At 42.0% G+C, this 27183-nt stretch overlaps 1 protein-coding gene across 2 annotated transcripts in view; it reads left to right on the top strand.

Annotated features, from left to right (window-relative positions):
- Sntb2 (syntrophin beta 2) overlaps nt 1-27183 on the top strand; it is an 82385-nt gene that overhangs the window by 47090 nt on the left and 8112 nt on the right. The window contains exons 3-7 of one of the 2 annotated variants that reach the window (XR_007212284.1): nt 3649-3859; nt 6897-7039; nt 12641-12837; nt 16389-16573; nt 19165-20304. Coding sequence is in view for 1 of the 2 variants with exons in the window: in XM_048355238.1 (XP_048211195.1) it covers nt 3649-3859; nt 6897-7039; nt 12641-12837; nt 16389-16573; nt 19165-19257 (829 nt within the window). In the remaining variant the exon portion in view is untranslated. Of the gene's footprint in view, nt 1-3648; nt 3860-6896; nt 7040-12640; nt 12838-16388; nt 16574-19164; nt 21859-27183 lie in introns of those variants that run through there. The other variant, XM_048355238.1, reaches the window with a different exon arrangement.

Below are 27183 nucleotides of genomic sequence, written 5' to 3'. Positions count from 1 at the left end.
TCAATTTGTCTGATTCTCAGGAAATCCTCAGTGGTTTGACTAGAGGCCAGAACTGTTCACATTGTAACTGTCTCCTCCTCTGTCCCATGGACCCAATTACTGGCAAATGCCTCCATACTTGTATTAGCAGAGTTTTCATTTGAATTTTTCTTTTTGATGCTGGTCCTGGGGTTTAAACTCAGGGTCTGGATGTTGTTCCTAAGCTTTTTGTTTTTGTCCATTGTAAGGCTTGAACTCAGGGCATGGGTGCTGTCTCTGACCTCTTTTGCTCTAGGCTAGCCCTCTACCACTTTGAGCCACAGCTCCACTTCCAGGTTTTGGGTTTTTTTGTTTTGTTTTGTTTTTGTTTTTACATCAGTCCTAGCACTCTGCCACTTGAGTCACAGCACCACTTTTGGCTTTTTCTATATATGTGGTGCTGAGGAATTGAACCCAGGACTTCATGCATACTAGGCAAGCACTCTACCACTAAGCCACATTACCAGCCGATGGAGTTTCTTTTGTATTTTACAATCCCTTTTCAAGATATTGTACTTTCTCTTTTCATCAAAAATTAGTGATCCTGTCCTGTGAAATAACTTACTGCCTATTTTCCTTCTTTTGAGCCCTAAGGTACCTAGTATCCATTCATGCTTAATCAGCTGTAACTTACAATGTTTATTTTCCATTTTTCCAGTTAGTAATAACTACAATCTTTGACACCAGGGTTTTCAGAATTTACACTCTGTGGAAGGAGCCATGTCTTAGACATTGTCCCAGGAGCAGAAATGTAAAAACTTTTCTTTTTTTCTCTAGATAGAAAGTGTACATTTTATACTTCAAGAAAGAGGAACTAAGATCCATCTTTAGTGCTAAGTAGGTCAGTAGGAGGAGTGAAGGAAATTCCTTGTCATGGTTTTGCCAATGAACATTAAGCATGTGTTTAAAGGATTTTATGCAAACTCTAGTGCCAAAGTAACTAGGTGGAAATGAAAAAAATCTTCCTAGAAAATGTTCAGCCTGATAATATGTGATACCACTATGATGATATATGGTACCACTTGGGCCACAGCTTCACCTCCAGCTTTATGGTGGCTAACTGGAAATTAGAGTCACAGACTTTCTTCCCAGCTGACTTGAGAACTTTTTCTTTTTTTTTTTTTTTTTGCTAGTACTGGTGCTTGAGCACTGTCCCTGGCTTATTTTTGCACAAGGCTAGCACTCTACTACTTGAGCCACAGCGCCACTTCTTAAACCCTGATTTTTTTAAATGTGTTTTGCTGATTTATTCATTGATGGGCGGGCATCTAGGATGCTACCACCTTTTGACACGAGTGAATAATGCTGCTGGAATATGGTTGCCAGTGTGCCTCTTAATCTTTTCAGTGTAGTGTGCTCACTTTGTTCCCTTTTTGAAAATCCTAAGTGATTCCCTATGGCTTACTAATTAGTAACCAGACTCAACCTGTTATTCAAGACCGTCTACATTTAGGTCCCCAGGTTCCTCTTACTGTATTTAGCTATAGGATAAGGAATCAACTAGATGAACTCATGGGATCTGCATCCAAAACAAGCAAATAGTTCAGGAGCTCTTCTGTCTAAAGATTCTCGAAAGGAAATGAGCTTTTCAACATGAACTTTTTAATGTGTCTGTTCACTATCATTTTTGTTTTGGGCTACTTTCTAAAACTTTTCTCCTATGTGACTATTGCTGTAGAACTTTCGAGATGGATAGACTGACTGGTGGCTGGAATGCTGACTACTGCTAGGGCATCTGAGTGGGTGTAGAGAGCTACCAGATAGGTGTGTGTTTACAGATTATCTCATAGTATGATGCCAGCTTAGTAAGTGTGCCTAGAAATCTAGAGACTTCCTTTGCAAGTTCTGCTTTGCCACTACCATCATGGTAGTATTAAAGTAATAGTCACACTATTTCACAGGCAAAATCACAGTTCTTTTCAGCCCTTTTTGTAACTGGTAATTGTTTTACCTGGAATTATTCGTTTTTGTTTTATCATAGTTTCACTTAGACTGTCATGGTAATCAACAAGAGTAGAGGCAAGATATTTTTGTTTTTCTAGCACTGTATCTCCAACACTAGTATCTACTGTAGCATTTACCATTTAGCGGGAGCCCAATAAATGTTTCTCTAAGAAAGGATCTATCACCAGGCACCATTGTCTCAAGCCTATAATCCTAGCTATTCAGGAGGCCGAGGTCTGAGGACCGAGTTTTGGATCCAGCCTGAGCAGAAACAAAGAAAAACAAAGAAACTGAAAAAAAAAATGACTCATCTCTAACTAGCCAGCAAAAGGCTGCCAGTGGAGGCGTGGCTCAGGTGATAGAGTACATGCCTTGATCAAAAGCAAGAGCTTGAGCCTGGAGTTAAGCCATAGAACCAACAAAACTAAACAGAAAAGTGAAAGGCTAGACCAAACAGTTCAAAAGAATAAATATTTGTCATAAAAAATAATACCACTTAGACTCTTTGCAACTGTAAAGGGTTTAAAAATGTGGCAAAACTGAAAAAGAAAAAAATAGAGCAAAGGAGAGAAAGTCAAGCTTCAAGGCAAAAATGCTGGTGTTCGTGTGAGGTGCTTGTTTGTAATAGGCTAATAAGCACTTCAAAGTAGTATGGCCTGTCCTCAGAAAATAAGGCTCTCTCCTTGGTGACTAACACTTGGTCAATTTCTGACCTACCAGGGGAGACATTCATAATAGCTTTTTTTTTTTCCATTTTCCAAGATAAATGCATTCCCTATATATTTTAGTCATTTATTTATTTGATTTATCTGAGTAAGTACTTTATCCATAAAAGTACTCCCAGAAATTGCTTTTTAAGAAATTTGTTTATGGGCTGGGGATGTGGCCTAGTGGCAAGAGTGCTTGCCTCGTATACATGAGGCCCTGGGTTCAATTCCTCAGCACCACATATATACAGAAAACGGCCAGAAGTGGCGCTGTGGCTCAAGTGGCAGAGTGCTAGCCTTGAGCAAAAAAGAAGCCAGGGACAGTGCTCAGGCCCTGAGTCCAAGGCCCAGGACTGGCCAAAAAAAAGAAATTTGTTTATGTGCATTAAAAATTAGCTCATTTGTAAAGATTGCCTTTGAAATATAAGTTGTTCATTGACTAAAATAGCACAATAGTATTGGCAATCTCTTAACCACTGGTTGATTTAATCATACCATGTTACCTGTACACTAAAACACAATTCCAGATTTTCATAAAAGTACTGTTCTGCTAATTTTTCTTTTATTTCATGTAACTTGTAGTTCATTATTCGTTAGTATATTTTAATAACTTAAACTAGAATGATCTAAATATTTTAAAAATATCAGTTCCACATTTGACCCAAGATGTTCAGCAAATATGCTTTACATTTTTTATATGGAAATTAAGGCAAAGTGATGTGTTCTGTAGACCATAATGTAGGGTGCCTTATCAGCACCTTTCATTAACATAGTACAACAACTGATTCAGCAATTAGGCTTGCTGATGATTATTCTTCCAGGTGTGATTTTCTCTGAAATTGGACTCTAGGGGATTGAGAGAAAATGCCTCTATTTGAGGAGTGCAAAATTAAATTAGATTTGCAGTTGTGTGTGTTGAACTCTGGTAAGTGTGATGGCTTCTGACCTAGCTCCCTTTTTTCTTTTCTTTTCCCCACAGATTGATAGAGCTGCATTCTCCTGATAGCAGGAACACGTTGATCCTCCGCTGCAAGGATACAGCCACTGCACACTCCTGGTTCGTAGCTATCCACACCAACATAATGGCTCTCCTCCCACAGGTGTTGGCAGAACTCAATGCCATGCTTGGTGCTACCAGTACAGCGGGAGGCAGCAAGGAAGTCAAGCACATTGCCTGGCTGGCAGAACAGGTAGGCTGGCAGGCAGGGCAGCCAGGGTACACTGGACCCCCTTCAGAACCAGAATGGTTCCCCCACTGCATTTATCTATTTGGTCCCTGTTTATACAATGTGTGTGTATGTATGTATACATACTTACATACGTTTATCACTAGCTTTAGATCTTCATTCAGCTTCCTTCGTCTCTTTGAGTCCTAGTTCACTCATGTATGTCCTAGTTGGTAAAAAGTAAACTAAATCATTGGCTCCTGAAAACAAAGAAACTGGATTGAGTGCTAATTGTTCTTGGCTTGCAGAAATGTTAGGAATCTGTTATTTTAAACAGGTAGCATATTCACCTGGTTCAGAAGTCAAGGAGTAAAAATTTTTACTCGTTTTTGACCCCATTTGCTAATTCTCATCCCCTGCCCTCAATCAAGACAGAGTAATTCCTTTCCTGTCCTTTCCTTTCCCTTTGTTGTGGGGCTTAGAGTCAAGGCCTGGGCACAGCACCCCTTCTGGTTTTGTGGTGGTTACTTGGAGATGAGTCTCATGGACTTTGCTGTGCTAGCTTTGAACTATGATCACCAGATAATCAGCTCCCTGAGTAGCTGGGGATTATAGGCATGAGCCACTCGCACCTGGTTGCTTTTATTTCTTCCTAGTGAATGCTTTCACATTTTAAAAATGTGAATAAAAGAAGATATGAGAAGAAGACATTATCCTTGATAGAAAAAATAACTTTAATTTTTTGTTTTATGCCAGTATTGGTATTTGAATTCAGGGCCTTGCACTCTTGGATGGCTTTCTTGCCTATGGTTGGCACTCTTATCACTTGGGTCATGCACTCAGTCAAGCATTTTGCTGCTTAATTGGAGATGGAGCCTCACAAACTTTTTTTGTCTGGGCTGGCTTCAAATTGTGACCCTCCAAATCTTAGTCTCTTGAATAGCTAGAACTACAGTCATGAGCCCCCAGTGCCCTGCTTTTTTTCTTCTTTAATTAGTGTGTCTGAGCTGGGTGTGGTGGTTGATGTCTGTAACCCTGCTGTTTGGAGAGCTGAGATTTAGAGGCTCACAGCTTGAGGACAGTCAAAGAAAAGCTTGCAAGACCCAATACTAAAAAAAAGTTAAAAAGCTTAGCAGGTTGATGTGCATTTGTCATCCAGCTATCTGGGAAGCATGAATAAGAAGATCATGATCTACGCTGTACAGGTAAAAAGTAAGACCCTGGTCAGAAAAATAACTAAAGCACGTGGAAGGCTGAGGTAGGAGAATCACAAGTTCAAGACCATCCTGGGCTACCTACCAAGATCCTGTCTGAACAACACCCCTACCAAAAGAAAAATGAATCAGAAAGCCTAGTATGTTTGCACATACTGGAGTTTGAACTGAGGGCTTTGTACTTGATAAATAGGTGTTCTGCGGAGCTATCTTAGCCTTCAATTTTTTTTCTTTTTGAATTAACATACATTTGTAATTTGAGAGGGATTTATTGTGGTATTTCCATACATGTTCACATTGTCTTTGAACAAATTCACCTTTTTCACCATATTCCCCTTCCTCCTTTCCCTCTCCCCCATCGTCTTCTTTATGATACCACATTTAACAGATGTAACATATTTCATTGTGGTTTTAGTTTGCAGTAGTCTGATTAGATATTGCGTATTTTCTCATGTATCTTTTGGTCATTTGTGTGTCTTCATTTAAGAAATGGCTCTTCAGATCTTTGTGGGGGGTGGGGATCAAAAGCAGAACTTCACATGTCTAGCAAACAAGCTCTCCCACTGAGCTGCACCCCAGCCTGGCTCATATTGTTGAAGTATTCCCCTTTTACCCAGTGTATGACTTGCAAATATTTTTTCCCCAATCACTTTATGTTTCTTTTTTTTCCCCCCTGCCAGTCCTGGTGCTTGAACTTGGGGCCTGAGTGTGCTGTCCCTGGGCCTCTTTGTGTTCAAGTCTAGCGCTCTACTACTTGAGCTATAGTACCACTTCCAGGTTTTTCTGAGCAGTTTATTGGAGATAAGAGTCTCACAGACTTTTCTGCCTGGGCTGGCTTCAAACCATGATCCTCACATCTCAGCCTCCTGCATAGCTGGGATTACAGGCGTGAGTCACTGGTGCCTGGCTTGTTGTTTCTTTACTCTTAATTTTTTTTCCTATGCTGTGGAGAAAATTTTCAATTTTGTGGAAACCTATTTGTCTAATTTTGTTTTTGTTTGCCTGGTTTTGGGGTCTGGCTATATTCTTATTACTGTTTAGTTTGTCATTTCTAGTACTGGAATGGAACAACAAGGTCTCGTGCATGCTATGTGTATTGAGGCAGGGGAATTACTATGGGACTGAACTCAGGGCCTTAGGTTTGCTAGGTTTGCTTTACTACTTGATCTGCACCCTCAATCTCAGTGGTTCGATTATCTTTTCTTTTCTTTCTTTTTTTTCCCTCGGTCTTGGGGCTTGAACTCTAGGCCTGGGTGCTGTCTCTGAGCTCTTCAGCTCAAGGCTGGTGCTCTACCACCTGAGCCACAGCTCCACTTCCATTTTTCTGGTGGTTAATTGGATCTAAGAGTCTCATGGACTTTCTAACCTGGGCTGGCTTTGACCCGCGATCATCAGATCTCAGCCTCCTGAGTAGCTAGGATTACAGGTGTGAGCCACCAGCACCTGGCAAGCTTTTTCAAATATACCACCTTACATCTTCCAGTGAAGAACCCCTACTAGTGGAAGCAGCCAGTTTTCAAGTCAATTAACATTAGAAATAGAGGGGCTGGGAATATGGCCTAGTGGCAAGAGTGCTTGCCTTGTATATATGAAACCCTGGGTTTGATTCCTCAGCACCACATATATATAGAAAATGGCCAGAAGTGGCGCTGTGGCTCAAGTGGTAGAGTGCTAGCCTTGAGCAAAAAGAAGCCAGGGACAGTGCTCAGGCCCTGAGTCCAATGCCTGGGACTGGCAAAAAAAAAAAAAAAAGGTGAGAATAGAATGGAGATTCACTGAGCCATCACTGAAAGGACTTTCCCGAGACATATCACTATAGTGACATCTGGATTTTACTATTGTCGCAGGCAAAACTGGATGGTGGAAGACAGCAATGGAGGCCTGTCCTCATGGCTGTGACTGAGAAGGACTTGCTGCTTTATGACTGTATGCCGTGGACCAGAGATGCCTGGGCGTCACCATGCCATAGCTACCCTCTTGTTGCCACAAGGTAAGACTACGGGGGAAGAACATTCCACTCACATCTCAACAACTGTAAAGTGATTTCTATCTTCACTGCCAAAAAATAGTATTTCAGTAACAGATGTAGACAAAAACTTTCACAGCCGCTCAGTCATTTTGCACCTGTGGCTGAGAATGAATTGTTTCTGTCACTTGTTTTTTGTGTATGCTTCTTAAATTGTGGAAGCAGCTTCCTAACCATTGCTTTCAAGACTTGCTTAGTCATGGAGATAGTGGGCTTTTTTTTCCTCCCCTATATTTTATTGACCGTGACTAGAAAACCACTGAAATTGTGGTTTCTAGTTACAATTGTGACTGAATGATGAAATTACTTAAACTAGAATTTGGTACTGACGATAAACCACACAATCTAGCCAAGATATTCTCTCATTTCTCTAAAGTACGTGAGGATAATTTTGATTCCATCAAATAAACATTGATTTGACCTGAAGTACCAGAATGTTTCTAGCATGCCAGATGTGGGGAAGCTGGAAGAGTAAAGAATAAATACAGATTTAGAGAGGCCAAAGTGCTCAAGCACTAGAAAACATATTCAGGCCTGGGAATGTGGCTTAGCGGTAGAGTGCTTGCCTAGCATGCATGAAGACCTAGGTTCAGTACCACATAAACAGAAAAATCCAGAAGTGGCACTGTGGCTCAATTGGTAGAGTGCCAGTCTTGAGCAAAAGAAGCTCAGGGACTGTCCCCAGGCCCTGAGTTCAAGCCCCAGGACTGGAAAAAAAGAAAACATATTCAAATTAGATTTTACTGAAACTTAAAAAGAATCAGCCAGGCATAGTAGCACTTAAAAAGAATCAGCAGGGCCTGGGAATATGGCCTAGTGGTAAAGTGCTCGTCTCGTGTACATGAATCCCTGGGTTCGAGTCCTCAGCACCACAAACACAGAAAAAGCCAGAAGAAGTGCTGTGGCTCAAATGGCAGAGTGCTAGCCTTGGGCAAAAAGACGCCAGGGACAGTGCTCAGGCCCTGAGTTCAAAGCCCAGGACTGGCCAAAAAAAAAAATAAATAAATAAAAAGAATCAGCAGGCAGCAGGCATAGTGGCACATGCTATAATGCTAGCACTTGGGAGGCTGAGGCCAAAAGATCATCATTAGTGCAAGTCCAATGTGGGGTACATAGTGAGCTTGAGGTGAGTCTAGACTACACAGGAAGACTGTCTCAGAGAGATAGTAGGGGGGAAGGGAGAAAAGCCCACAGAAGCTATACATTAAGAAAGAACAGGCCCAGACTGATGTTAGATCTTTGTGCAAGGCCCTGAACTTACTCTCAAATACCACACAACAACAAAAATAAAGGATACTTATTGACAGTTTACAGTAAGAACTAGAAATACAGGGCTGGGAAGATGGCTAGTGGTAAAGTGCTTGCCTTGTATACATGAAGCCCTGGGTTCGATTCCTTGGCACCACATATATAGAAAAAAAGCCAGAAGTGGCGCTGTGGCTCAAGAGGTGGAGTGCTAGCCTTGAGCAAAAAAAAAAGAAAAAAGAAAGAACTAGAAATACAGTGATTAACAAACTAGATATGGTCTGTACCTTCTTGAAGATAAAAGAAGTAGAGGAAATTTTCCTAGAAAGAACACCATATATGAAATAGTTGTCTCACGTGCTGGATGCTGGTGCCTAAATTCTAGCCACACAGGAAGCTAAGCTCTGAGGATCTTAGTTCAAAGCCAGCCCAAGCAGACAAATCCAAGAGACTCTTAGCCCCAATTAACTATCAAAATCCAGCCGTGATCAAAAATGCAATACAAAAGCACAAGGCTCTATATTCAAGCCCTGGTGCCAGCACATGCATGCACACGCGCGCATGCACATAAATACAGTATATTAATGTTCAGAAGAGATGGGAGGGTGCAATAAGGAATGACTTTAATGGAATAGGATTTCTTTTAGGGATGGTAAAAATCTGCTAACTTGGAGCTGGGGATGTGGCTTAGTGGTAGAGTGCTTGCCTAGCAGCACCACATAAAGAGAAAAAAAAAAGACGGAAGTGGCACTGTGGCTCAAGTGGTAGAGTGCTAGCCTTGAGCAAAAAGAAGCCACAGACAGTGCTCAGGCCCTGAGTCCAAGCCCTTAGGACTGGCAAAAAAAAAATTAGATTTAAAAAATCTGCTAACTCAAAATATGATCAGGGTTGTACAGCTATGAATATATAAGACAGCACTGAAATAAATGGAAAAATTGTATGGTATGTGAATTTTTCTCAATAAAGCTTTTATGACTAAAAAACAGGATTAAATAAAAGGGTCAGAGACCAACCCACAGTGAAGAATTTTGCTCTTCCTCTTAAGGAATTGGGAGCACATTACTGAACCTTTCTGTGCCAGTTTTCATTTGTCAGGTGGACCCAATGAGATGGGGGGTGTGCACGTTCAATGAGTTAATACCTGTAAAATGCCTAGACTGGTACTTAACACATTGTAACTGCTCCAAGTGTTAGCTTACTTTAAAAATAATAGTTATTTTTACTTAGTGAAAATTGTATCAAAGATGTGCAGATTTTTTAAGATTGGCTTTGGTCATTGCTAAAAGTGGGGCAAAGGACTCAGCAGTTCTGACAAGTAGTTAACATTCACGTGCAATGTGAGGAATTCAAATGTATTACTTGGACAACCTAGCCATGCAAGTTGAACTAGGCATTATCTAACTATGTGGATCCCATAGCTTCTAATCCTGTTGTTTCTTTATCAGTTTAATTAAAGCAACGGCAGGCATTATTTCCTCCTTGTTCAGAAAGTACCGGCAGATTAGGATCGATGGTGACAGGCAGGTGAGCCGGTTAGTTTTTCCATGTAGCCCTGTTGACTGAGTGGGGATCTTGAAGTCACTGATGGTGGAGTTTAGCAAATCCTCTGTTAACCTGAAGGGGAGAGGAGCCACTGAGGAGCCACCGAGGAGCGCAGGGGGATGGGAGCAGACCAGGGCCGTCCTCCTGAGGGAGGCAAGGCTGACGGGTGCTATGCATGTTTCTTTGTGTAGGGCAAAGAGGAGGCTTGGGATTTGTGTAATGAGAAAGGGCTGAATTATCTTATTTATTTAATTTATTTATTTAGTGCTGGTCTTGGGGCTTGAACTCAGGGCCTGGGTGGTACTGCCCCTGAGCCACAGCTCCACTTCATCTTTGTGGTCATGAATTGGAGATAAAAGTCTCACAGACTTCTCTATCTGGGCTGGCTTTGAACTGCAATCCTCAGATCTCAGCCTCCTGAGTAGCTAGGATTACAGATATGAACCACTTGCATCCAGCTGAATGTTCTGTGTGAATGTTCTAGAATGTGTTCTTGTAAATGAACAGTCTAAAGATAGCATGAGCACGCGGGAAAGGAAAAGACACTAAAGATCTTTGTTACCCACAAAACTAAATCCCTGATAAGAATTAATTATAATCCACAACCCAATTGCATAGTTAGGTTTGTACAACATGAAAGACAGAAGAAATACAGTTTGTATTGATTGTATGTTTATAGATTCTTTTTTTCTTTTAAATTCATCATGAGGCTTGAACTCAGGGCCTGGGTACTGCACATAAGCTTTTTTGCTCAAGACTTGCACTCTACCACTTGGAGCTCCAGCTCCACTTCCGGTTTCCAATTGGTTAATTGGAGATAAGAGTTTCACACATTTCTTTCCACAGGCTGGCTTTGAACCACGATCCTCAGATCTCAGCCTCCTCCTAAGTAGCTAGGATTACAGGTGTGAGCCATAGTGCCTGGCTATGTTTACAGATTCTTAGAAACCAGAGCTTGTGCACGTGTATATATGTATATGAGCATAATAGACACTTCGGGCCAGCGAGGAATTAAGTAAAACATGGAAGTGATGGGGGGAATTTTTATTTTACACATGCCTTGAAGCCAGATACATGACATGTGCAGAAAACATACTGGTTTTGTAGATGTCATGGATTTGATAGTCTTTTCCTGGAACCTTTGACTGGAAGGAAAAAAGATACTAAAGAAAACGTGGCTTCTTTATAGTGTGGAAAACCGAGTGGCGGTGCGCTTATGGGGTGAAAGCTGCTGAAATGCCTTCCAGTGAGCTTATCCGGCCTCTTCCCCCCCTCCCCCCCCCCCCCCCCCCGCCGCCAAAGGGGGGCCTTTGGTGGTGTGTCCTTGCCCACTGCCGCACAGCAGGAGTCCCAGCAGCTGCTTTCAATTAGATTCCCTCTGCCAAGGATTTCAAAGTCAAATATGAAGGAAAAATTCTCCTAGACTTTATAGTTTATAATGTCTCACTTGGGATTAGCACTCAAACTAAATATGGCACAGTAATTCTGTCTCTTTTCTCTGTCCTACTTGGATCATATTGAAACTTAAGTTTAACTCTCTTAGAGTTTTCTTTTTTCTTTTTGGTGGGGCTTAGCTCTTTTGCTCAAGGCTAGAGCTCTACCACTTTGAGCCACAGTGCCACTTCTAGTTTTCTGGTCGTTATTTGGAGATAAGAAAGAATCTCATGGACTTTCCTACCCAGGCCAGTTTTGAACTGCAATCCTCAGATCTCAGTCTCCCGAGTAGCAAAGATTACAGATGTGAGCCACCAGGGCCCGGCTTTTTTTTTTGTTTTGGCCAGTCCTAGGATTTGGGATTCAGGGCCTGAGCACTATACCTGGCTTCTTTTTGCTCAAGGCTGGCAGTCTACCTCTTGAGCCACAGTGCTGCCTCCAGCTTCTTTTGTTTAGTGGTACTGAGGAATCAAACCCAGAGCTTCATGCATGCTAGGCAAGCACTCTACCACTAAGCCACATTCCCAGCCCTTAAAAACCCCCACAATACTAGGGTTTGAATTCAGGACGTTGCACTTGCTAGGCAGGCACTCAGTCACCTGTGCCATGCCACTAGTCCTTTTGGTTGTGTTTGAGGTAGGTTCTCACATACGAGTCCAAGTTGGCTTGGACCACAATCCCCTTGCTCTGCCATTCGTAGATCTCAGCCTCTTGAGTAGCTTGGATTATAGGCATGCACCACTAGCGGCCAGTGGGAACACCATTTTTTACCTGGAAGAATTACCCACAAATTGTGTTCAGACTTCAGTATTTATCAGGCACCAAAATGTAGACGCATTTGTGGAATCTGGCTGTAATCCTAGAGCTCAGGAGACAGAGGCTGGAGGATCTCTCATAATGTCTGTGTTCATTCAGGTGTTCATGCGAATTCATATGAATTCATATTTACTTATTGTATGGAATATACCAAGGAATTCTTTTTATTGATTTTTAAATCACTTTGTAGCCCAGCCTGGCCTCAAATTCATCCTCCTCCTGACTCAAGCCTCTGGCATACTGGGATTACTGTAGTGGCCACAACAGTTGCTGGCTGTGTTTTTCTTTAACTATTCTTTTGATATTTCCTTTACAAAGGCAATACCTGTCTTGCTGCCACATGAGCCATTCTGTGGGAAAACAGAACAGTATTTATTGCGAAAGACTGTAATCTTGCTCTAAAATGTACTTATCTAAAAATTGCTAGTGACTTTTATAAGAGTTTGCTTATCTGTGAGCCAAGATTCTGGCATTTCCCTCTGTTGACGCAGGCATTATTTTTGATGTCTTCTCTGTTTGTGGCCCTAGGTTGGTGCATTCTGGATCTGGATGTCGGTCACCCTCCCTTGGATCTGACCTTACATTTGCTACCAGGACAGGTTCGCGGCAGGGCATTGAGATGCATATCTTCCGGGTAGAGACACACCGGGATCTGTCAACCTGGACCAGGATACTTGTTCAGGGTTGCCATACCGCAGCCGAGCTGATCAAAGAAGTTTCCCTAGGTAGAGACATTGTCATTTCATTCTCACAGGAAGCCAACTGTTAGGCTTTGTTTTATGTTATTTATTTATGTTACTCTTTATTTATTTATTTTTTGCCACTCCTGGGGCTTGAACTCGGGGCCTGAGCACTGTCCCTGAGCTTTTTTTTTTTTTCCCCCTCAAGGCTAGCACTCTACCACTTGAGCCACAGTGCCACTTCTGGCTTTTTCTGTTTATGTGGTACTGAGGAATCGAACCCAGGGCTTCCTGTATGCTAGGCAAGCATTCTACCAGCAAGCCACATCCTCAGCCCTTCTTTTAGTTTTAATTTTTTATTGTTACTATAAAGGTGATATACAGAGGAGTTAAGTACATAAGTAATAAGTACATTCCTTTTTGGACAATATCATCCCGTCCCTCACTGTCTCCCAGGTTTCCCCTCCTGTCTCCACCCACAAGTTGTGTAGTTTATTTTCAACATAGTGTCCACTGAGTAGGGTTTATTATGAAGGAAGACTAGCACCAGGAACAGTGGCATCTATAAGACGAGCCTTTGGGTGGGAGGTGAAGGCAGGAGGATCTTGAATTTGAGGGCAGCCTGGGTTACAAGTTAGAGCAGCAAGATACTGTTTCAAAAAACAAAAATGTAAACCATTGTTTCATGTGCCAGACTATAATTGTACTAAAATATAGCAGCTAAAAATGGTGATAGTAGAAGGAAACCTGGTGTCTGTGTTGTACCAGCAGAGTTCTAAGCCTTGTGTATGGCTCTAAGCTTGTTCATGGTTCTCTACAACAACATTGCATTTTCACTGCCCAGCACTTTAATATGTACTTCATAGTATAAGGACTTAGTTACCAGGAATTAGATGCATTGATTCTGCAGTTAAGATTTGGAGGCCTAAGAAATGGATAGACACTCTTAAATATGAGCATCTGCTAAGCTTATGGCAATACAAAAAGAAGGGATTTGGGAATTTCTCTTCAGAAGCTTGCAAATGCTTGTCTAGCACTCACTCAAGCATTTAGACGAGGTAAGTTGGTACCATTTTCGGTTGTGGAGCGCCCTCTTGTGGCAAGTCTCTTTGAATCATTTCATGAATAGCATTGTATATACCAATGCAAGACTTGTATGTATTTGCTGCTTTGTGGGGGAGGACGGGGGAATGTGCCAGTACTGGGGTTTGAACTCAGCATCTGGGCACTGTCTCTGAGATTTCTGCCCAAGGATAGAGCTCTACCACTTGAGCCACTGTTCCATTTCCAGCTTTTTGGTGGTTAATTGGACATCATAGTCTCGTGGACTTTCCTGCTCAGGCTGGCTTTGAACCACAACCCTCAGATCTCAGCCTCCTGAATAGCTAGGAGTACAGGCCTGAGGTACTGGCACCCAACATTACTGTGTTTTTTTTAAATATTTGCCAGGTGCTATGCTTTATAATGAGAAAGCTGAAAATAAATCATTGCACTTGGCCAAGTAGCTATGAGAACTGTGTGAGATTATTCTGTGCAGTGAGCTCACTGAGTATACTTGAGGGACTGGCTTTTCTTCTTCACAGCCACCAGAAATGCTGCCCCAGACTTTCCCTGACATAGTCTTGGGTAGACCTGTTCCCTTCTACATTGTCCTGCAAGGCCCAGAGGAGCCAAGGGGAATGCAGCAGTCTGGTGGCTGCCAAACAGTAGAACTGTACCAGATTTTTCTGCCAAGTAACTGGTGTTGCAGTATAAAACAGAATTTATAGCATAAACTTACCTCTAGGTTTTTGTTCTCCATGGTAATCTGGTGACTACCACCTGTTTCTGATTTACAAAGTAGGTAGACTGCTTGCCTACAATGTGCAAGGCCCTGGGCTTTATCCCTATCACTGCTAAAAACCAAAAAGTTACAATAAGTGAAAAGACAGCCAAGTGTAGTAGTTCTCAGCTGTAATCCTAGCCACTTGCTTGTCCAGAGACATTCTTTCTGTTTAAATCAACCAAGCATAGCTCAAATCCTTAGGTCTATTTCCTTTTTTGTTTCCGGTACTGGGATTTGAACTCAGGACTTGTTTATCTTTCTTTCTTAGAGCTGGTGATCTTCTACTTGAACTGTGCTTCCAGTCTGCCATTTTGCAATGGCATTTTGGAAATGGAGTCTCTCTGACTTTTCTGCCCAAGCTGGCTTCAAAGCACCCAATCACCCACGTCTCCTGGGAATTAGGATTATAGCCATGAGCTACCAACACTCAGCTGTTTTTCTTATTTTGTGTTTGCTTTAAGACAGGGTTTTACTGAGGACCCCAGGGTGGCCTTGAATTCACAATATTCATCTCACCCTTTCAGCACTCGGATCGCAGGTGTGATTGCCACACTTGGCATCTTCGACTGTGCTAAATCCCAAGTCACAGCTCCTCATTTGTAGCCGCTGCACTAATACAAATCTTTTCCCAAATGACAATGAAATCATCCTCACCCATCCATCATGATAGGAGGCATTTGCTAGGGTATCAAATATCCCTTTTAAGTGTTTCTCTCTGAAAAGAGTATAACTTTTGCTGTGCATAACTTTTACTTTTGATGAGTATTCTCTCCTTCCCAATATCAACCAAACCAAGTCACTTCGCCAGAAAGGCACCTCTGCCTTTGTTCCTTCTTCTTGCCCAGTGGAATCCTTCACTTCCTCCCAGCCTGTCCATGTTTGTCTGTTCCTTAGGGCCTATCTGAATCTTCATTTCCTTGACTTTGATCGCAGTTCAGTTGTGTCCTGTATGTTCTGCCTCACATGTTTAGGGATGTCACGCTGAAGCTTGTGCACTGATAATGTGCCTGCTGCTTCTTCAGTACTGCACACAGCTCACAAACACTTGCCACCTCAGACATTCCTGTCCCGATTGTGACTCAACTTAAGTCAGGGATCAAGGAGAATTAGGTAATTTCTGCTTTATCTCAGTCAAGATTTAGACTCCAGCCAAACATTGGTGGCTCATGCCTGTAATCCTTCTCAGGAGGCTGAGATCTGAGGATCATGGTTTGAAGCCAGCCCGGGCAGGAAAGAGACTCTTATCTCCAATTAACCACCAGAAAACCAGAAGTAGAACAGTGGCTTAAAGTAGTAGAGTACTAGCTTTGCGTGAAAAAGCTCAGGGACAACACCCAGGCCCGGAGTTCAAACTTACAACTAAAAAAAAGAAAGAAAGATCCTGACTCAAGTGAACAAAACAAACCCAGTTTAGGGCGCTCCAAATAGGTAAAGCCGGGGCTGGAAATATGGCCTGGTGGTAAAGTGCTCACCATGTATACATGAAGCCCTGGGTTGGATTCCTCAGCACCACATATATAGAAAAAGCCAGAAGTGGCGCTGCGGCTCAAGTGGTAGAGTGCTAGCCTTGAGCAAAAAGAAGCCAGGGACAGTGCTCAGACCCTGAGTTCAAGCCCCAGGACTGGCAAAAAAAACAAACAAACCAAATGTAAAGCGTCATGCATTTTCAAGCAAAGATTTATTTTTCTTTTTTGAAGCTAGGATGACCTATTTGTATTTAATTACTAAGGTAGAAGCATTACTAACAACGGTTTTTACCTGTCTTTCCTAGGCTGCACCTTAAATGGTCAAGAAGTAAGACTCACTGTCCACTATGAAAATGGGTTCACTATCTCCAGGGAAAATGGAGGCTCCAGCAGCATTGTATACCGCTACCCCTTTGAACGGCTGAAAATGTCTGCTGATGATGGCATCAGAAATCTCTACCTGGATTTTGGTGGTCCTGAGGGGGAGCTGGTAAGGGTACTTACTTCTGAAAACATGTTTACACTAATAGGTAGTCCCCTTCTCATTGCATTTACCTCAAATAGGAAAGTATGACCTGACTTTTTTTTTTTTTTTTTTTTTTTGCCAGTCCTGAGCCTTGGACTCAGGGCCTGAGCACTGTCCCTGGCTTCTCTTTGCTCAAGGCTAGCACTCTACCACTTGAGCCACAGCGCCACTTCTGGCTTTTTCTGTTTATGTGGTATTGAGGAATCAAACCCATTAATCCACATTCCCAGCCCAGAATTAGGGTTTTTTTTAATCAAAAATAAGATATAAGCCATGTTCCTGTGGCTGACATCTGTAATCCTAGCTACCTAGGAGGCTGAGATCCGAGGATCATGGCTCAAAGCTAGCCTGGGCAGGAAAGTCCATGAGACTCTAATCTCCAATTAACCACCAGAAAACCAGAAGTGGAGCTGTGGCTCAGGTAGTAGAGCACTAGCCTTGAGCTGAAGAGCTCAGGAACTGCTCCCAGGCCCAGAGTTCAAGCCCCACCATCACCAACAACAAAACACACACACACACACACACACACACACACACAAAAAAAAAGGCTGGGGGCTAGGAATGTGGCTTAGTGGTAGAGCTGTGGCTCAAGTGGTAGAGTGCTAGCCTTAAGCAAAAGAAGCTTAGGGACAGTGTCCAGGCCCTGATTTCAAGCCCCAGGACTGGCCAAAACAAAAGAACAAAACTGGCACTGTTGGCTCACATCTGTAATCCTAGCTACTCAGGAAGCTAATATCTGAGGATCACAGCTCGAAGCCAGCCTGGACAGGAAGTCTATGAACTTCTTATCTCCAATTAACTGCCAAAAAGCTAGAAGTGGAGCTGTGGCTCACGTGGTAGAGTGCCAGTTTTGTGCAAAAAGCTCAGGGACCAGTGCCCAGGCCTGAGTTCAAGCCCAAAGCCCGGCACCAAAAAGGAATAAGTAAATAAATAAATATATATATACATACATACATATATACATAGAGAGAGATATATATATAAAATATTAAAATGGGAAATTTAGATAAGCAAATTTCTACTCATTGCTATGATCGGGCTTTATAGACAAGAGTTGAGTAAAGATTTCAGAGCTACAGAAAACTGCTGTTTTCAGGGAAACAAAATGTCTATCAGCCAGGCACCGGTAGCCCTACGCTGATGATCCTAATGATTTGAGAGGCTGAGCATGGAGTATTGAAGCTTCATGCTAGCCCAAACAGAAAAGTTAGCAAGACTCATTTCCAGCTAATAGTTGACAATAGTGTCACACATCTGTCATCCCAGACACATGGGAGGCTAAGATGGGGAAGATCATGGTTCCAGGCCAGCCTGGGCAAAAATGTCCTATGAAGCGCCATCTCAGCAAAAGAATCTGGATGTGGTGACACATGTCTCTCATCCCAGCCACCACAGATCGGTTAAAATAAATGGATCACTGCTCAGGCATATATTCCTAGGCAGACATGAGGACCTACCTGAAAAATAAGCAGTATGAAAAAAGGGCTGGAGGTGGCCTAGTGGTAGAACACCTGAATAGCAAGTGCTAAAGTTCCAAGTTCAAACCCCCTCCAAATGTTTAAAAATAAACCTTCAGGAGACTGTGAATAAGCCATAGACTAGGGCTTTTCAAAAGCCTGATCCACTAGTAAGAACTAAGTTATCTGTCTTTTGAATTATTGTTAAAATCAGCAGCACTTAACAAGCAATATATTAGACTATTGTTTGCTATTTGCATGTTTTAACCTTTGCTTATATTTAATATTACAGAATTTAGTGACAAAAATGAATGCTATATAATTGCCATTTCTAATGAAGTTGTATGTATGTATATATGTATATATTTATTTATTTGTTGGTTTTGAGGCTTGAACTCTGTCCCTGAGCTCTTTTGCACAAACCCACCATTCTACCAGTTTGAGCCACGGTACCACTTCCAGTTTTCTGGTGGTTAATTGGAGATAAGAGTCTCACAGACTTTTCTGCCTGGCCTGACTTCTAACCGCCATCCTCAGATCTCAGCCTTCTGAGTAACTAGGATTACAGGCGTGAGCCACCAGCCCCTGGCTTCTGAAGTTATACTTCAGAAGTTTCTTTAGAGGGCATAGTTAACTGCATCTGCTTTCTGGTCTCTGTTATTCATGCCAAATATTAACTAACCACTTGCTTAGCTCAGCAACCTGATTCCAGACCTGGTTTCGTCGTGGCAGCTGTCCAGATTGAAGGCCTCTGCTGAGGAAGGCATACAGCGCGCACATAATTATTGCCACAGCAATCTAGTCAGGCCGAAATGGGGTCTGTGGACTATCATGCTTGAGCTGAATTCGCTGTGGTTTCTCCTGGGAAATACAGTTCGCGTTAAGTTCTCCAGACAAGATATCCTCTTGAGCTGGTTTTGGCCGTTTGGGGATTAAAAAAAAAAAAGATATCCCTCTTTATTTTCAACACTTTTAGTGGTAGAACCCTGTACCCCAAGCGTCTCCTAGTTGTGGCTGTGAACTGTTGTACCATCTAAATGTGTTGATTTTGCCAAATGTCTGTTTATGGTACTGATGGCTAATGTCGTTTCTCCACAGACCATGGACCTGCACTCTTGTCCAAAGCCGATTGTATTTGTGCTGCACACTTTCTTGTCGGCCAAAGTCACTCGCATGGGACTGCTTGTGTGAGCAGCAGACATCAGTGAAGAGCTCTGGCGACCACAAGAAGTATTTCCACCTCACACAAATGACAGCTCTTTGTTCTCTCCTCCAGTACCGTGCCTTCCCAAGGACCTGCAATCACTGCTGAACCAGAACTGGTTTAAAGAAAAGCCTACCTTTCCCAAGCCACGCAGGCCAGAATTGCTAGGGTTCTTATAAGCTCCAAAATGAAGCTGTTGATGTATCTTCTCCTTTCACAATATGGTTTACAAGTAATTAGGTTTATTTCCTGGTGGCTCTTTGTTTTTCTTTTTTGACATACCAAATAGCCAGGAAAGGTTTTTCTTTTCTTCTGCAGGATTTGTCTCAAGCTTAGCCTCTCTGTTTTATTTAGGATGACTGTTTCTGCCTAGGTGCTAGTGTGTAGCAGCCATTGCTTCTTGGTCATATGTGGTGTAGGAGTCTACGTCTTCCCTGTTCCTTCCTCTCTAGAAAGCCCTTGAATTGCATCACCAAAGGGTTCCTCCCTCTGCCTTGGCTCTCACTGTATCCCACCCCACCCATCACTGCCCACCTTATCACCAGCTCTGTCCCACGAAAGTGCTAACTTTAGGAGTCAGAACTTGCACAATGCAATTCGTCTTGCCTCTCTTATTAGTGGTGTCCAGGTTGAAAAGCAAGCTGGAAAACATTGCTTTGGAAGAAAAAAAAATTGACTTGTAGATTTTTCTGATTTTATCTTTGGCAAGAGCCAGGGAACGAATAGTCTAAGGTTTATTTTAAAAGAAAATCCTCATTTTAAGCTAAGCCATTTTTTTATTGCTTACCAAATGTGCCTTTGGTTAGGGTTAGTGGAGCTTTACTAGTGGCTATTTTAATGACTGGATATCACTGCCATTTCAGGGATATCATCTATCCTTGCTCTGACAAATTATCCTCAGGGTGTGTTTCTTTAATGACATCTTGTTTAGTGGGCAGACCTCTTGGAGAAAGATAAATCCAGGAGTCTGTGGGTTAGGCTAGCCTTTCAGCACTAATATGTGGGGTTTCTTTGGGCTGTTTGTGCCCATGTGGGTCCTCACCCCCAGCCCTCCCTTTGGTGGGTAAGGTGCTGGGCGTGGCCAGGGTAATGAGGCTCAGCTACCTGCATTTTGTTCAGCATCGCCAAGGGTCATTATTAGGATATAGTAGCAGGGAAAAGGAACACCTTTAAGTGTGATTCTTAGAGAATCACACTTAAAGTTTTCCTAATTTTGAAGGAGAGCTATATAGTCTGAAACATTTAAAATGGATTATCTACACAAAATGTCTAGATAAGCACAGTTCCTGGATCTGAAAGAAAAGGAAATACTGACTTGATATTCTCAGTTCTCCAAAGAAAAGTGTAGGAATAGCTCTCGTTTTTTAGATTTGTCAAGAGTAGCACACGAGGATATGAGCAATACAGGTGATGGCATTCGTGTGTGTGTGTGTGTGTGTGTGTGTGTGTGTGTGTGTGTGTGATGCAAACCCTGAGCTATTTGGTTTGAACATAGACTATGGGAGAGCCCTTTGGAAGAGCAAACACCCAGCAAACTCTGTAGCACCTCATCCTCCTGCTATCAGAGGCCAGGCCGCCCTCTGTGCTGCAGTAAGAAAATAAGTAGTAAAGCTCCCAAAATGAACGATCAGATCTACCTAAGACTGGAAGTGAAAATCTAGACAAAAGCATTTTCAGGAGCTTTTTTATGTGTTTGAAAATACATAAACCTAAGATTGGTTCCATCTGAGACACAGTTGCAATTCAGGAGGAAATATGTTTTTAAGTTCCCAGTCTGATTTCTGCAAGCCGAATTTCAACCAATAGCCATCTCAGAAAAGAGAGCGTGTTGGCTCCTCTTATTGTTAAGATGAGAGGTTGAACAACGCACATTTGGTTGAAGTTTTCTGTGTTCATGTGAAAGGCTAAACAACAGAGAAGATTCTAGCCACCCTGCTCAAAGGCAATATGAAGAAGATCTGAAAATAGCTGTGAGGACAATGGGGACAGGTAAGAGAGTTCAGCTCATTTTGCTCAACTTGAGACTGTCATGTGCAGCACCAATTGAGGCCACAGACTTAATGTCACTAGGACTTGAAGTGAGATTAAAATGTAGAGGAAGTTCTCATCCACTAGCAAAAGCCCTCTGCCACTGTTTTCTCTACTGCCTGTTCAACATACTTGAACAACCAGCCTGGCACAACGGGGCAAGGTTGTTACTCTGTGTGGGATTTTCAGACCACAAAGTGCTCCTTATGTGCGGGGCACCTTGACATGTACCTACTATTTTGTATTTCAATGCCAAAGTATGGCAGATCATTTTCAAATGATACTTAAAAATGGGCATCTTCTTTGTTTCCTCTTTTTATAGAGCCAGTTAAATTACCATTTGTTTTTCATATTTGAATTAGGGAAATTGTTGGTAATACGTTGGGCTCCTGTGTATGGAATGGAAAGGGGACTGCAGAGCAGTGCTCCTCCTCCGTCCATAGACCACTTCCAGTGCCCGAGGCTGGGCCTCGGAAGCCTTCCACACTCAAGCAGCCAGCTCCCCTCTCCCACAATGCCTCTCTCCTTCCTCCCCAAGAAGGAAAAAAAAAAGGCTTAGCTTATTTTAGCTTAGCTTTTCTTTTCTTTCTCTTTTACTCTTTCTTCCTTTCTCTTCTTTCCTTTTCCTTTCTCTTTCCTTCCTTCCTCCTACCTTCCTTTCTCCTTTTTATTGAGTCCTTTCCTAAAGTCATCCTATTCTGGAAATTGGTTTCTAATATTTTATTTGAAGAAATACTTAAATGTATGTTTATATTTATTAGATAATTTTAACTGTAAACTCTCCTACCTAGTAGACAAGAGTTTCGGGTTAAATATCAGGATATGGACCGGAAATAAAGAAGAATGGTACCTTAGCTGGGTGCTGGTGGTTCTCACATCTCAGGAGACTGAGATCTGAGGTTCATGGTTCAAAGCCAACCCTGGAAGGAAAGTTCATGAAACTCTTTTCTCCATTTTACCATCAAAAGGCCAGAAGTGGAGCTGTGGCTCAAGTGGTAGAGCACTAGCCTTGAGCAAAAAAGCTCAAGGATGGCACCCAATTCCTGAGTTCAGACTCTTAAGGACTAACACACACACACATACGTATTTCTTTTTCTTCTTCTTCTTCTTCTTTTTTTCTGGCCAGTCCTGGGCCTTGGACTCAAGGCCTGAGCACTGTCCCTGGCTTCTTTTTGCTCAAGGCTAGCACTCTGCCACTTGAGCCACAGTGCCACTTCTGGCCGTTTTCTGTATATGTGGTGCTGGGGAATTGAACCCAGGGCTTCATGTATGAGAGGCAAGCACTCTTGCCACTAGGCCATATTCCCAGCCCCACAAATGTATTTCTTAAAATGCCACTCACCTATTTTGAAACCATGTCTTATAACTTTTTCAACTAGGGAAAGTTTGACTGTACTTGTTTTTGTTGTTGTTGTTTTCTTGCCAGTCCTGGGGCTTGAACTCAGGGCCTGAGCACTATCCCTGGCTTCTTTTTGCTCAAGGCTAGCACTCTGCCACTTGAGCCACAGCACCACTTCTGGCCATTTTCTATATATGTGATGCTGGGGACTGGAACCCAGGGCTTCATGTATACAAGGCAAGCACTCTTGCCACTAGGCCATAATCATCTGAACTCTGTCAAACTTTGTACCTGGAAATGATTGCATGGCAGGAAATTGAATTATTTATTTTTTTTATATGTACATAAGTAGAAAAATCTCCATGAACAATAGATGGCTAACATTACTGGTTTGTTTTCCTAACTTAGGCTCATGAAGAGAATAATAAAGCCAGTTGAAACTTTTAATAGCTGACAAACCAAAATTTATTCTTAAAGAAAAAAATGAAGCTGTGTAGAATCTGAACAAGATGATGTTTCCCCCAGAAACAGGTTTTGCAGTGAGTGGACAAAAATGTGAGATTCGGTGATAGGTTTCTTAAAACTTTGTAACAGGGGCTGGGGATATGGCCTAGTGGCAAGAGTGCCTGCCTCGTATACATGAGGCCCTGGGTTCGATTCCCCAGCACCACATATACAGAAAATGGCCAGAAGTGGCGCTGTGGCTCAAGTGGCAGAGTGCTAGCCTTGAGCAAAAAGAAGCCAGGGACAGTGCTCAGGCCCTGAGTCCAAGCCCCAGGACTGGCCAAAAAAAAAAAAAAAAAAAAAACTTTGTAACAATCAGCCGTTTCCTCTCATTTAAATGCATGTGGTTATATTTGTTCATTTTCAACACCATGGAAGAACATTCTTATGCAAATTACCTTCTAAGCGGCTATGCAAATTATATTGTAGCCCTACCTGCTTAAAGAGTTAAACTGTCAGGGAAGATCTTTAGATTCATGCACTTTCTCTGCTTTTTCTGTATCTTGGACACTTACTTTGAGTCGTGTTTCTATTCTTTTCATTGGTTGTAACTGTTGATTATACACAACACTTCAACTATCCAAATAGCCCAGCTTCCATTTCACATGGCTGCCATCAGCTCCAGTGAAACGGCTGGTTAGAAAGCCAAAGGTCTTGTTTTTCCAATCCCTAATGAAGAAGTAAAATGCCAGATCTCTTTGATCTCAAAGCAGATTGCTCTCAACAGGTCTTTATATATATATATATGAGAGACTTATTTAAAATGGCGGTTGTGCAGAAACTTTTAAGTTGAATTTGATTATAGTCATATTCACTCTTTTTTATTGCTGTCAGGTTTAATAGTATGTGCCAGAGGGGATTATATTCTGCTTTGGGTTTAGGAATCTCTTTCAGTGAAATTCCAGTTGTTATGATGGCTTTTCTTTTTCCTCCATTGAAGATGAAAGGAGATGAACCTTCCTTGCTTCTCTCTGAGCCCTTATTTTAATTGTTTGGTAACTGAAGAAATATTTCCACATACCATCTTTAAAGGATGATAGCAGCAGACTGCTCTATCCTTTTTTAAGCTATCGTACTGCATTGGGTTCATAGACATTCGATAAGTGTCATGCTAGTTATAAAACCCTCATGCTATATGTGGTTTTGAGCAACGTAGTTATTCCTGTGTTGTAATTATGTTAAGTGGAACTTATTTTATGCTAGTTTAGACTGCTTAAATGGCTGATATGAAATCCTTTCTCTTAAAAAAAAATAGGGTTGGGCTAGGAATATGGCCTAGTGGTAAAGTGCTTACCTCATATACATGAAGCCCTGGGTTCCATTCCTCAGCACAACATATATAGAAAAAGCCAGAAGTGGTGCTGTGGCTCAAGTGGTAGAGTGCTAGCCTTGAGCAAAAAGGAGCCAAGGACAGTGCTCAGGCCCTGAGTTCAAGCCCCAGGACTGGAGGAAAAAAATAGGGTCCAGAGTTTGTACTTCATTGGTAGAGTGCCTACCACCTAAGCCCCAGGGCCTGGGTTCATTCCTGCCACAACAGAACAAGCCAAAAAGGAAACGCATCGGGCTGCTTAGTGATACGAGCCTGTTCTGTTGAAGGACAGCATTTCCAGTTAAGGATAAGGCACAAGAAAAGTCACTCTGTGTGCCTGTGTGCGTGCACGTGTGCGTGCGTGTGTGTGTGTGTGTGTGTATGTGTAGTTGTGTATGCCAGTCCTGGGGCTTGTACTCAGGACTTCATGCTCTCACTCAGCTTTGGCATTCTACTCATGGCTGGCAATCTACCACTTGGACCACACCTCTGCTTCCAGATTTTTCTCTGTTAATTGGAAATCAGTCTCGCACATGGCAGATTTGTCTGCCTCTGTTGGCTTCAAATGGAGACCCCTCAGTTCTGAGCCTCCCGAGTAGCTAGGATTACAGGCGTGAGCCCGTCTTTACAGCTTCCTTTAACTAAAAGATAAATGGGTGTTTCATCAACCCCTCTTTCTAAATTTTGCTGACCTCTTCATTTCCACACTTAAACCTAAGCATCTCTAAGTGAAATCCCTACATGTATGATGATGGAATGTTTCTCCATAATGATCAAAGTCTATTAAAGCTTAGCACAAATCTTCTTATTCTAGAACACTCTAGCATTCAAACTCAGTGAAAGACTTAAAATAAGAAAGGTTGGGCTAGAGGCTTGGCTCAAGTGGTAGAACCTTTGCCTAGCAAGCCAGAGGTCCTGAGTTCAAGCCCCAATGTCACTCACACACAAAAAAATGTTGACTGAATTTCAGAAACGAAAAGTTGAAAAAATGATAAATTGAATTTGTTATAACTCCAACAGTCCATTCCTATCCATCTTGCCTTCCATTGATCACTAGGGTGAGTCTTTCACACCACATCTTGGGTGATACGTAGAAGTGTCTGCTCTGTCTGTGATGGGAATGGGGCTGAGAACACTGTCACATGGCTTCCTTCCCCTTCCTTTTCAAGCGTCCTGGAGTTGTGCACAAAAATAGGTCATTGGGGCTGGGAATGTGGCTTAGTGATAGAGTGCTTGCCTAGCATTCATGAAGCCCTGGGTTCAGTTACTCAGTACACAGAAAAAGCTGGAAGTGGTGCTGTGGCTTAAGTGGTAGAGTGCTAGCCTTGAGCAAAAGAAGCTCAGGGACAGTGCTCAGGCCCTGAGTTCAAGCCCCAGGACTGGCCAAATTAAAAAAAAACACCACCAAAACATTAGGTCATACCTTTAGTGTCTTGATCTTTACTGTAAGCCTGCCCTTTGACAATCAGGTGCTAATGATTGTATTTTACCAAAACCAGCACATCAAGTATTGTCATGTAAATATTCCTTCAAGGTTGGAAGAGTGATTTCCTTCTAGCTCAGTCCTGTTTGAGTGGGTGTTAGTTCCATCTCTACACCTCTGCATTGTGAGTTCATAGAATTTGCAGAAAAGAAAGATTTAAAGTAAGTTTCAGGTTTGTAAACCCCTCGTCCTGCAACCCCATGATCCTATCACCTGTTGCCAGTCTGTCCATAGCAGAGGGCCTGGCGATGGGTTTTGTGTACAGCAAGCCAATGTTGTGTTTACAGATCATGGGGTGAGTTCTACTTTAGAAGACCTTGGTGCCCAATGAATGTTTCCTTTTCAGCACCAGAACTGAGGTCTTCTAGAAGATAGTGTGAGGAACCACTGCCTATTGAAGACCTATTTTGGCTAATCTGTGCAAACTATTACAATACTCACACAATTTGCATTTTTATTACATATGAATACTTGGAGAGCAAGAATAATACTTCTGCAGATAATTAAGAGTATGTGATATTATGAGTTTATCTGGTTGTTTTCTCTTTAGAATTATGTATGTAAATAAGCTAAATAAGATGTCTTAAAATCTTGTTTAAATTTTAACTCTGATTTTCTGGCTTTGAAATCAAAAACCCATGGCATAAAGACAGGGCAGTATTTGTGTTCTTAATTTTCACAAAAGCTTTATGTATACACTATAAATATAGATACATAGACAATACTTCTCCTTGAGTTGCACATCAAATATAGCATTGTACATTACAATGAAAATTTGTAACTTAAGGGTATTATATATATATACATATAAATACATATATATACCTTTGTAACCTTTATTTTGTAAATAAAAATTGCTTTTAGACTTGTACTTTTTTCATTTTTTAAAATGTTGAAATAGTTTCAAACCCATATGGAAGTATCAAAATTAACTCAAAGAGGGGCTGGGAATGTGGCTTAGTGGTAGAATGCTTGCCTTGTATGCATGATGCCTGGGTTCGATTCCTCAGCACCACATATATAGGAAAAAGCCAGAAATGGTGCTGTGGGTCAAATGGTAGAGTGCTAGCCCTGAGCAAAAAGAAGCTCAGGGATAGTGCCCAGGCCGTGAGTCCAAGCCTCAGGACTGGCAAAAAAAAAAAAAAAAAAAAAAGCTCAAAGAACATCAAAATCCCTTTTAGCCATATTTTTACATTGTTCTGTGCCCCTGCCTTGCCTTTTTCTGGCTTCGTACTCATTCACACTTGGAA

This window comes from Perognathus longimembris, chromosome 10 (assembly GCF_023159225.1).
Source record: "Perognathus longimembris pacificus isolate PPM17 chromosome 10, ASM2315922v1, whole genome shotgun sequence".
In the NCBI taxonomy this organism is placed as follows: domain Eukaryota; kingdom Metazoa; phylum Chordata; class Mammalia; order Rodentia; family Heteromyidae; genus Perognathus; species Perognathus longimembris.
This window is presented reverse-complemented; position numbering and strand designations above follow the sequence as displayed.